This window comes from Osmerus eperlanus, unplaced genomic scaffold (assembly GCF_963692335.1).
Source record: "Osmerus eperlanus unplaced genomic scaffold, fOsmEpe2.1 SCAFFOLD_640, whole genome shotgun sequence".
Lineage (NCBI taxonomy): Eukaryota > Metazoa > Chordata > Actinopteri > Osmeriformes > Osmeridae > Osmerus > Osmerus eperlanus.
In genome coordinates this window covers 5,001-16,965 of record NW_026911036.1, presented here as the reverse complement: position 1 = coordinate 16,965, position 11,965 = coordinate 5,001, and the positions used below count along the sequence as shown (strand labels likewise).

Below are 11,965 nucleotides of genomic sequence, written 5' to 3'. Positions count from 1 at the left end.
GCTGGATGTTGAGGCTGGATGTTGAGGCTGGATGTTGAGGCTGGATGTAGAGGCTGGATGTAGAGGCTGGATGTTGAGGCTGGATGTTGAGGCTGGATGTTGAGGCTGGATGTAGAGGTTTAACGTGTTACATGGGTCATGTTCCTCGTGTTCCTCAGTGAGCTTGGCGTGTTCAGAGCTTGGCTGGGGACGCTGGAGAGAAGGTACCACAGCTAGTAGAACACTCTAGATAGAACACAGTCCTTCCCTTGTGGAAAATTAGAACACTCTAGAACACAGTCCTTCCCTTGTGGAACATTAGAACACTCTAGAACACAGTCCTTCCCTTGTGGAACATTAGAACACTCTAGAACACAGTCCTTCCCTTGTGGAACATTAGAACACTCTAGAACACAGTCCTTCCCTTGTGGAACATTAGAAACCGAATGTTGACTGTGTTCTACAGTTCTAACGTTCCTCATGGAAGGACTGTTCTAGCACAGCCCTGTGGAACGTTAGACCACTCCAGAACCCAGCTCCTCCCTGTGGACTGTTAGAACCCAGTGCTTCCTGATGGAACACAGAGCTGGATGCTAGACTGGCTGGTGTGCTGTGGTGTGTCTCCAGTAAAGACCTTCTGGACTCTCCTGGTTTTCCTCAGCTCTGTGTGTGTGTGTGGGGGGGGGGTGCTCTCATGGGGGGGGTGCTCTACGTGTGTGTGCGGGGGGGGGTGGGGTGCTCTACGTGTGTGTGTCTTACAGTTTGATTACAGTCTGTGACCAAGTGTTTCAAACTAGCCCCCCCTCCGCCCCCCAGCGCCCCCGCCCAGAGACCTCCTGGCGCCTCCCCCTCCGCCCACAACATCAGCAGCGCCGCGGTAACGGACCGCACCAACTTCAGCCGGGGGGTGGGGGTCCGCAGCACCTTCCACGCCGGCCAGCAGCGCGGCGCCCGAGACCAGCACGGCTCCGCCCCCTACAGCGGAGGCCCCGCCTCCCCCTCCCTGTCGCACGGCAACAGCCAGGCCAGGAGGCCCGGAACCTCCGGCATCTTCAGCAAGTTCACCTCCAAGTTTGTACGCAGGTGAGGAGGGGAGGGAGGGAGGGGGGGAGGGAGGGAGGGGGGGGAGGGAGGGGGGGGGAGTTAGTGATAGAGTGAGAGGAGAGAGAGAGAGGAGGAGAGAGAGGAGGGGAGAGAGGAGGGGAGAGAGGAGGAGAGAGAGGAGGGGAGAGAGGAGGGGAGAGAGGAGGGGAGAGAGGAGGGGAGAGAGGAGGGGAGAGAGGAGGGGAGAGGAGGAGAGAGAGGAGGAGAGAGAGGAGGGGAGAGAGGAGGAGAGAGAGGAGGGGAGAGAGAGAAGGGGAGAGAGGAGGAGAGAGAGGAGGAGAGAGAGGAGGGAGAGAGGAGGGGAGAGAGGAGGGGAGAGAGAGGAGGGGAGAGAGAGGAGGAGAGAGAGGAGGAGAGAGAGGAGAGGAGAGGAGAGAGAGGAGGGGAGAGAGAGGAGGGAGGAGAGAGAGGAGGAGAGAGATACCAGGAATGACTCTTGACAAGTCAGTAAATTGAGATGGACACGCACACACATGCACACACAGGCATACACACACACACACACACATTCTCACACCCAATCGCACACACTTACACGCACATGTACACGCAAAGTGTGTGAGGTGATCTCACGGCTAGTCTTACATGATCATCCTGACTCACCTAACCCGGAATCACACAGGTGTGTGTGTGCGTGCTTTTAGCTGTGTGTGTGTTTATACACTGTGTGTATGCACGTGTGTGTGTCTTCAGGAGGCCTATGTATGTGCGTTTGTGGTACGAGTGTGTGTGAGAGAGAGGTGTGTGTGTGTGTGTGTGTGCGTGTGTGTGTGTCAGGAAAAGACAGTAACTCTCCAGGCTTCTTGGAAGTTGCCTCCTTGGCGACAGTATCCATGGTTACTATGTAGGTATCCCTTTTCTCACCACTATAAATACCAGTAGTGGGGACACTACACACACACACGCTCTCACTCGCACATAAACACACACACACACACACAGAATGCCTTCTCACATTGGCACCAAAAAGGTTGTTGACTGCTATAGGAACACAGATATTACAACTCCTCCCCCTCTCTCTCTCTCTCTCTCTCTCTCTCTCTCTCTCTGTCTCTCTACCTTTTTCTCTCTCTTACTCTCTCTCTTTTCCTTCTCTCTCACTCATGACTCATTCCTGCTCTCTTTCACGCAAAAGGCACACACAGACACACCCCACACACACCCCCCACACGTACACACACCCCACACACACACACTCTGTTGGCAGGCTGGGAGGAAGTGGAGGCACTTGGGATAGAGAGCTCAGGTGTTACAGTTTAACTGCATGACATTACACACACACACACACACGTATACACACACACGTACACACACACACGTATACACACACACACACGTATACACACACACGTACACACACACACACACACGTATACACACACACGTACACACACACACACGTATACACACACACACACGTACACACACACACGTACACACACACACACACACGTATACACACACACGTACACACACACACACGTATACACACACACACACGTACACACACACACACTTCCACGGTATTGAGACTGTGTGAGAGGGAATGTGAGAACAACAGGAGAGAGAGTGTTGAATATTGTGAGTGAAATAGCACAATCGGTTCATCTTCAAATCTACAGCATCTTCCCACTTAGGCTCAATGCAGACTCTCCCTTTTTTACTAGATCATTTGGTTCAGTCCAACTCATCTGTTCATGTCTTGGAAGGTTCCATCTCTCATGAATGGGGGTGTTTAGTACATCTGATTATAATTGTCCTGTATGCAGTATTATGTCATGTGTAGGTTCACGTTTAAATGTTTGCTAGAATATAACGTTCTGGGATTATTTGAAGTGCTACATGGAGAGTAGAACGTTGTTTAGAAATTTAGTTCTAGAACACAGCGGTTCTGATGACGCTCTTAACGGTAGCTGTAAACTCTCATTACCATCTGTGAACAAGACACACACACACTCTCACTCACACACATTCATACACACACATTCTCACATTCACACACACTCTCATACACACACATTCACACACATTCACACACACTCTCATACACACACATTCACACACACTCTCATACACACACATTCTCACATTCACACACATTCATACACACACATTCTCACATTCACACACACTCTCATACACACACATTCACACACATTCATTCACACACACACACACTTTCACACACACACATTCACACACACACACTCTGTAGTGTGTATTAGAGGTGTGTGTGTTGGGGAAGACTCCCCACGTCAAACAGCAGTCTCTCTCCGAGACGACCCACCAGACGATCAACCAACCGATCATGTTTTGGAAAATCCAAATCGCCTTGTGTTGTCAAGGCGATCACGCATACATGGCCTTGTGTTGTCAAGGCGATCACATTCTCGCTCTCTCTTCTTTATTTTTCTCCTCTTTTAAAAACAAATCTTTATTGTTGTCATTTTTTCTAGGAATCTGTCCCTCAGGTTTCCCAGAAGGTAGGCGCCACCTCTATCCCTCCTCTCTTCCTGTGTCACCCAGCTGGGGGTTTCTCCATATCTGGCCCCGCCCCCGTCCGTTCCTGATTGGTTCCTTGGTATTGAGTGACGTGTTCTTGGCCACCTACTAACACACCTTTGGACTCACCCCCCCCCACCCTCCCACACACCTCCTCCTCCCCCACCAGCACAGCAACACCCCTTTCACACCTTCCTCCCTTCTCTCCCTCCATCCTTTCTCTCATCTCATCCCTCTCTCCATCTCCACCCTCTCCCCATTATGTGGTGACCTGGGTGTGGGGTATGCGAGTGAGTGTGTGTGTGCGTGCGTCAGTGTGGCGGGTGTGTGTGCGTGTGTGTGCATCCTAGTTAAGGTGAGAGTCGTCTGTAGGATGAGGTGACCGGGGTGTGTGTGTGGTGTGTGTGGGACCTCAGTTCTATCCCGCAAACAGGATACGATGTCATCGGCAGGGAGGATGTGAAATCATCTTGGGGCAGAACAGCCTTCGGGACACCTGTTGTCGAGGGTGACCGTTGTCAGGGGAACCGTCTTCAGGGGGAAGTGTTGCCAGAGAAGTAAATCAGCCATGGAGACGGGGGGCGGAGAGAGAGAGACACAGAGTGAGAGAGACACAGAGGGAGAGAGAGACACAGAGGGAGAGAGAGACACAGAGGGAGAGAGAGACACAGAGGGAGAGAGAGACACAGAGGGAGAGAGAGACACAGAGGGAGAGAGAGACACAGAGGGAGAGAGAGACACAGAGGGAGAGAGAGACACAGAGGGAGAGAGAGACAGAGATAGACTGACAGATTCTCTGAGTTGGGGAGAGGGGGGTGGAAGGAGAAGGAGGAGAAGATGGGGGGTGCATGGAGGAAAAGGAGGAAGAGGGAGGGAGAGAGACAGAGAGGTGTAACTTAGGAGGAGAGATTGAGTGAGAGAAGAGAGATTAGAAGTAGCAGTCTTCATCCACTCTCTTTCCTTCATCCCTCTTACCTTACGCTCTCTCCTCCTCTCTCTCTCCTCTGTCTCTCCTCTGTCTCTCTCTCCTCTGTCCCCCCCCCCGTCTCTCTCTCTCCTCTGTCTCTCCTCTGTCTCTCTCTCCTCTGTCCCCCCCCCCGTCTCTCTAACATTACAGCTGAGATAACATGACTGGCTGTGGGCTTTCGTGGCTGAACTACACACACACACATGCACTCAGACACACAGTCATGCTCACATATGCACACACACACACACAGGTGTCATAAGGGTTCTTTCACCTAACGGGTAAATAAAGGCCTTGGTCAAGAAAAGGGCTTATCTTATCTTGAGTTATATATATTTTCACAGACTGGAACGTTACAAAAATAAAATAACATTCCCAGAAAGAAAATAGAATTTCGTTTTTAAAATCTGCCTGCAATTCCGCCTGTCACCAGCAGAGGGGGCAGTCCTGCAGGCTGTTCTGGCGCTTGGCCCCCTCTGCTGGTGGAGAAGAGGTACTGCACCCTGCAGTGACTCATTCACCTCCATGGGCCAACTAACCAACTCTCTTGCAGGATGGGGCCTTGTTACCTCCAGCGAGGGGAGATGTGTTGATGTGGGCGGGGCATCGTCACGCTGGGAATGTGGGATTTATTTGTTGTGATGGTGGTGGATGTCTGTGTGTCTGTCTGTGTGTGTAGCTAGTGTGTCAGACCAGTTATTTTTTTTACAGTAGAGGATGTGGAATCAGTTCCAAACCATTCCATTTGAGATGGTTCCATTTCAAACCATTCCATTCTAGACCATTCCATTCAAGACCATTCCATTCTAGACCATTCCATTTATATGTATTCTGTTCCTTTCCTGTATTTGTCTTTGGTCCTCTCTTTACCCCTCATCCAGGTCAGTAGGCCATGCTGCGCTGCACAGGGCATTGTGGGTACTGTAGTTTAGTGCATGTCCTTCTGGCAGTCAGTTACCAGTTCCCCCAAGGAGAGCCTCTGAAATGGTGTTCTAGAACTAAAAGAGGGATGGAGTGTGTTCTAGAACTGAAAGGGATGGAGTGTGTTCTAGAATCGGTCTGGCATATGAACTGGCAGAAGGGTGACTGTGCCTGTAGTGGAGTTAATGCCAATCAGCTAGCAAGCTGACTGTTTGCCTGTATGGGTCAATATAGCTTATCTTAAATGAGCTTAAAATGGTCTGACTTAGCCTAGCTTAGCATGACCAAAAGACTAAACTTGTGCCAATGTTTTCTCGAGGAGCCCGTATGAGGGAGAGGGTCGGGATGAGGGCAGCAGGTGAGGAACCCAGACCCAACCAAACGATCCCTAAATCAGACCTAATCAGTAGATCCCAGAGGGCATAGATGGCTGTGATTGGACGGGAGATAGCTAATCCGGGGCTCTAATTGGTTGTTGGTGGTGGTGGTAAAACCCCTTTAGTTTTAACCAATCAGGGATGAAAGATCGGGCTGTTGGTGAATGGTAGCTGGCGTGCGAATGTGGAAGGAGGTTGTGTGTGTGGTGGAGGGGTTGTGTGTGTGGTGGAGTGTGTGTGTAGCAGGGTTAGTTTGACATGCATGTCTCTTGCTTCAGTTGCTGGCCAAGTCTTAAGAATTTCGCTGCACTGAAACAATTTGGTGTATGCGACAAACTTTGATTGATTGTGTGAGTGTTAATCACACAAACAGCTGTTTGAAAGTTGTTAATATTACCATTCCTTATCCCTCCCTCCTCTCATCCCTCCTCTCCTTCTCTCCTCCCTCCCCTCACCCCTCCTCACCTTATCCCTCCCCTCATCCCTCCCTCCTCCTCCACCAGATCCATGCTCAGCAGCACCGTCGACAAGTCGGACAAGACCAGCCTAAGCTCCTCCCCCTCCGGCGGCGGGGGCGTCGACGAAAACAAAGACTCCTCCCCCTCGCCCGTCACCTCGTGCTCGCCCGGCGCCCCTCCCCCCGCCGCCCCCGCCTCCTCCAAGCCCCGCTCGCTGCGCTTCACCTGGAGCATGAAGACCACGTCCTCCATGGAGCCCGGAGAGATGATGAAGGAGATCCGGAAGGTTCTGGACTCCAACAGCTGCGAGTACGAGCTCCGCGAGCGCTACATGCTCCTGTGCATGAGCGGGAACCCCACCCAGGACGACTTCGTCCAGTGGGAGATGGAGGTGTGCAAGCTGCCGCGCCTGTCGCTGAACGGCGTGCGCTTCAAGAGGATCTCGGGGACCTCCATCGCCTTCAAGAACATCGCCTCCAAGGTGGCCAACGAGCTGAAACTGTGAGGGAGGGGGAAGGGGAGGGGGGGGTGGATTGAGGTTCAGGGGTGAAGGGAGGAGTGGAAGGAGAAGGAATCAATGAATGATCATGTTGGTGGTGAGGAGGAGGAAGAGAATGATGAAGATGAAGCAGTTTTCTAAAGATCTGGGGAAGGGGCTGTTCAGGGACTGGGGGGGCTACGGGAGGAGAGAGGATGTTCCAGAAGTCGAAGCTCTCTCTTTCTCTCTCTGGGGTTCCGAGGTTCTGCCGAGGAGGTTCTTTGACACGTTCTCCAGCTAAAGACCTGGGTTCTGCGCCGGAGTGTGTTCCCCCGGCCCTGGTTCTGTTCCTTAGACTCTACTATTATGGGGGAGGGAGAGAAGGAGAGAGGGAGGGAATGATGGCCTGAGAGAGACAGCTGAACTGAAGGGATGGTTTGGAACAGCACTGGATTCTAGAACCCTTCTTAGAACCCTCTCCCCCAATTGAACCGGAACACAAGCTACTCCCCCTTTCCCCTCCATCTCTCTCACACACTCCCTCCCTCATCTGGAGTTTCAGATTAAACTGATTTTTTAAACTGTAATCCGACCACTCGCTCAGCGACTAGGGAACACACACACACACACCTCCCTCTCTCTGTGCTCCCAGAGGGAACACTCTTCCTTTTAACTTTAGTTCTTTTTATTTTCATGTGGATGAAATCACTCCTCCAGTTGATTCAAGAACAGGCCAGATTGGTTAATTGAAAGATGAACTGATTGGTTAACTGGCTGGTCAGGAGAGAGACTGGTTAACTGATTGGCTGGTCAGGAGAGAGACTGGTTAACTGATTGGCTGGTCAGGAGAGAGACTGGTTAACTGATTGGCTGGTCAGGAGAGAGACTGGTTAACTGATTGGCTGGTCAGGAGAGAGACTGGTTAACTGATTGGCTGGTCAGGAGAGAGACTGGTTAACTGATTGGCTGGTCAGGAGAGAGACTGGTTAACTGATTGGCTGGTCAGGAGAGAGACTGGTTAACTGATTGGCTGGTCAGGAGAGAGACTGGTTAACTGATTGGCTGGTCAGGAGAGAGACTGGCCTCTGGGGGGGGGGGTTCTTCTGGTCGTTTATCTTCGGGTAGAAAATAGCTGTGCACTGGAACGGGGGGGTACGGGGCCTGTTTATGTTGCCTTTCTCTGAAGAAACATGTAATGTAGTTATTAATATTATTGTTATTATTATTATTGTTTATTTTTATTGCTGTTGTGTCACCTTACGAATGATCAACATTTACGTTTATTGATTAAAATAAACACTTTGATTTTATGTTTTTCACTCTTCTCCTCCCCCCCCCCCCCATCATGTCTTGTTCTGGGGGTGGGGGGGTTCGAATCCATGCCCTGGAATGTAGAATGTTGAACCAGAACACAGACCCAAAGTTCTCTGGGTTCTAAACAGAACCAGTTACCAAGACAACAGAAAGACTCCAGGCTGGGCTGTTGTCAAGTTTATATAATTAAAAAAACATAAATCTTTTAAAAAAATGTGTTATAGTAAAACTGATCACTGGAAATGACAGTAGAGCCAAAAGCTTAGCACACTTTGAGTCGACAGATTTCCATATCAACTCCCCCCCCCTCCCCCTATGAGTTGCCAACAGTAGAGTGAGAGGGGAGGATGAGAGGGAGAGGAACACTGCATCCCCTTGAAGACAAAGCCAAAACTCATGTCCTCAAAAAGTGTGTGTGTGTGTGCAAGACAAGGTGTCTGTGTGTGTGCAAGACGTGTGTGTGTATGTGTGTACGCAAGATGGGGGAAAGAAATTGACGTTTCAAGTGTTCATTTTACACATCAGATGCATGCTTCCTCCCTCCTCTCTCCCTCCTCTCCTCCCTCTCCTCTCCTCCCTCTCCTACCCTTTCCTTTCTCATTTTGATTGCGTTGGTATGGGGGAGGTGAGGGGGAGATGGGTGAGGTGAGTAAACACCTACAAACATGCTGTCACCTGCACACTTGATTGCTATGGTGTCATGTTTTCAGTTTGTATAATGTCATAACTTTGTGTTTATACACGTTTGGATCATTGTTTTAAGGTGCTGGGTAAATGAAGATTATTGCTGTTTTATTATATTTCAGGTTTGTTTTCTTAGCTGCAAATTGGACGATTTAGGTGTGAATGAGGGGAGAACCCCCAAATGTATTTTTTTTGTGCCGAGATTAAATGATAAATGAAATTACAATGGTGATATAAAAAAAACAAACATTAAATTGTTAACTGGTTGAATTTAGACCAGGTTGATGGACTTACTGTCTTGGTGTTGGTTTGTGAGAGAGGGTGGAAATGAAAGGGGGGGATGGAGGGGTAGAAAGAGGAGGATGGAAGAGATGATGGTTTCTGGAATTTATAAACACAGGTTTAGTCTCTTTATTCAAAAAAGAAAGTTTCAGTTCAAGTAAACAATTCTCACACAAAAACAGGATTTTGGGCGAACAGTAAGTTTTTCACAGTCAAGGTTACTGGAACAGTTTCTTCAAGCAGTAAAACAACAAAAACAGCTTCACACAAACTGTTTTCTTACCTGGGCCGAGTTTCAATCCAAAAAGAGCTCTACTTTGCTTTTCCCTTTTTACATATTGGAACAGGGCCCTTATTCTAAATCAACCACTAAGCCCTACATACCAAGCTCTACATCTAAACCCTAAAGGGTGGAGTTTAGCGGCCGATTTGCAACATTTGTGTGAGAAACCAAAAAGTCAAGTATTTAGAGTAAATTCTTTAGTGCTTGGTCAATAAGAAGCATACTTACACACTAGCTACTTGCACACTAGCTACCTATCTAAGGGTGCTCACTAGGGTCAAAGGAAAGATTCTCTCAATTGGTTCTAGAATTACATGGTTCTTCCTGATAATGAGGATTCCATAACTTGATGCCTCTGTGTCTCTCATCCGCATTCCAGATGTTCCACAGTTGCCATGGAGATGAGGGGGGGGGGGTACTCAGTAGGTGTTGTCTGTGTGTGGACGCGGGAGGGTGTCTGTTGTCATGGCAGCATTCATCACCACGACAACCCAGTGTTTGCCTCCCATATTCCTCTTCACCTGGGGAGGGAGGGGCAGAATTCCCATCTCGAACTGATGCACCCTGCTGTGTCTCACACGACAGTTGCTATGGATACAGCCGTGTGCCAGCTCACAAGTGTGTCCTTCAGTCCTGGGTCCAGGAGACTTGAAGAGAGGGGTGAACGGGTGAGAGGAAGACGGGGGAGAGAGAGAGAGGGAGGAGAGAGAGGGAGAGGGAGGGAGGAGAGAGAGAGGGAGAAGAGAGCAGTGGAAGGAGATAAGTGAGCAGGCATGGAGAAGACGGGAGAGGGAGGGGGGGGGGGGGGAGAGAGAGAGGGGGGGGAGGGAGGGGGATCAGTGTGAGCTGGGCTGCTCCACCTTGAGGCCAACCAGTGATGGAGGGATGGAGGAGGAGAGAGAGGAGGTGCTAGCCCCCCTCACAGTGCCCCCCTGCTGCTGGGAGCCCGCGGGCCGGATGAGGGGGGGAGGGGGGCGACTCTGCAGGGGGCGGGTCTGGAGGGGGGGGGGCTGGCGGAGCAGGCTGGGGGGGGCGGAGGGGGGGGCTGGGCGGAGTAGAGGGGGGGGCTGGGAGAGAGGGGGCGGGGTGTGGGTGGAGGAGGGGGGAGAGGGGGAGTCGGAGTCTGGCGGGGGAGACTCCTCCATCTTCACCTGTGGAAGGAGAGGAGGGGGGGAGGAGGGGGGAGAGGGAAAGAAAAAGGATTAAAACCACACACACAAGAATCCACTTCTCCATCTCATCCCTCCATCCCTTCCTACCTCCTCTCCTCCTCCGGGCTCCTTCACCTCCTGGGGCCTACGTTTCCCAGGGTTCCCCTGGGCGCTGGGTACTTCCTGTTCGGCCTGCCACTCTCCCAGCACCTCGTCCAGGTTGAAGCGGCGACGGTAACTAACGAAGAAGCTGCTCACCTGGGCAACCGTCTTGTTGCCTATCACCTCCGCTATGGCAACAAAGTCCTTACCATAGCGACGGATGGCTGAGGGAGAGGGAGGGGTTAACCAGCTGTCTGTGTGTGTGTATGAGCCAGTGTGTGTGTGTGTGTACTTACCTTGCACAGCAAGTAGCTGCTCTTCAGTGGTCCAACGTGATGTCATCTTCGGAGCAGGCTGAGAAGAGAGGGATGAGAGAGAGAGAGAGAGAGAGAGAGAGAGAGAGAGGAGGATTCAGACGGAGTATAAAGGGAAACATGAAAGGAACTGGGGAGGGGGGAGGGGAGGGGGGGGCAGAGGGATGACAGAACCAGGAGGGAGAGGAAGTGAACCAGATAAAGAAAAAGAGAGCGATGGTGCAGGTGGGTGAGAGAGGGAGAAAGAGAGAGGGGGAGAGAGGAAGATGTTACCTCTGTGGGTCTCAGGGAGTCTATGCCTTCAGCCATACTGTGCTTCACAAAGCTGTTGTTCTGCTTGATACTCTGGACCTGGGGGGAGGGGGGAGGAAGAGGGGCGGGGAGGGAGGAGGAGAGAGGGAGGGGGAGGAAGAGGGGCGGGGAGGGAGGAGGAGAGAGGGAGGGGGGAGGGAGGAGGAGAGAGGGAGAATGAGAGGGGAAGAGAAAAACCAATTACATTCTGTATTCATTAATTCATCCATATTTCAATGTTGAACGGGATTGAGACCGGAGAGTGTGTGTTCAAGTGTGTGTGTTCTGGTGTGTGTGTTTCACCTGTCTCTTCAGGGACACCAAGTGTGTGTCCAGCTGACGCAGGGAGAAGGGCCCGGTGTCTGTGGAGGAGGACAGGGCCATGATGTCTTCCTGGGCCAGGTACATGCCCTTGGGGGGCCTCCGGCGTGCCCGCAGGGGGTGGTGTCGGTACTGGGCCCCCAGGCTTTCCTTCCTGACCAGGCCCGAGCCCCGCGGCACAGCCGAGCTCTGCTTCAACACCTGGGGGGGGGGGGGGACAGTCAGATACACACACACTCACACACAAGATACACACCAGATACACACACACACTCACACACAAGATACACACCAGATACACACACACACTCACACACAAGATACACACCAGATACACACACACACTCACACACAAGATACACACACACACTCACACACAAGATACACACCAGATACACACACACACTCACACACAAGATACACACACACACTCACAC

The 11,965-nt window shown here is 51.3% G+C and overlaps 2 protein-coding genes across 2 annotated transcripts in view; one reads left to right on the top strand and one right to left on the bottom strand.

Annotated features, from left to right (window-relative positions):
• Positions 1 to 746: 746 nt before the first annotated feature.
• On the top strand, positions 747 to 9,073 carry LOC134015501 (serine/threonine-protein kinase MARK2-like). Its single transcript, XM_062455037.1, has 5 exons — positions 747 to 1,062; positions 3,540 to 3,566; positions 5,796 to 5,831; positions 6,354 to 7,551; positions 7,828 to 9,073. The coding sequence occupies exon 4, from the start codon at positions 6,358 to 6,360 to the stop codon at positions 6,811 to 6,813; it is 456 nt and encodes a 151-aa protein (XP_062311021.1). The 5' UTR covers positions 747 to 1,062; positions 3,540 to 3,566; positions 5,796 to 5,831; positions 6,354 to 6,357; the 3' UTR covers positions 6,814 to 7,551; positions 7,828 to 9,073.
• A 106-nt stretch (positions 9,074 to 9,179) lies between these two features.
• Positions 9,180 to 11,965, bottom strand: part of rcor2 (REST corepressor 2) — a 6,550-nt gene continuing 3,764 nt past the window's right edge. Inside the window, 5 exon segments of the mRNA XM_062455038.1 lie at positions 9,180 to 10,500; positions 10,609 to 10,826; positions 10,899 to 10,956; positions 11,190 to 11,267; positions 11,511 to 11,729. Of these exon segments, the coding sequence (XP_062311022.1) occupies positions 10,186 to 10,500; positions 10,609 to 10,826; positions 10,899 to 10,956; positions 11,190 to 11,267; positions 11,511 to 11,729 (888 nt within the window). The 3' untranslated portion in view covers positions 9,180 to 10,185.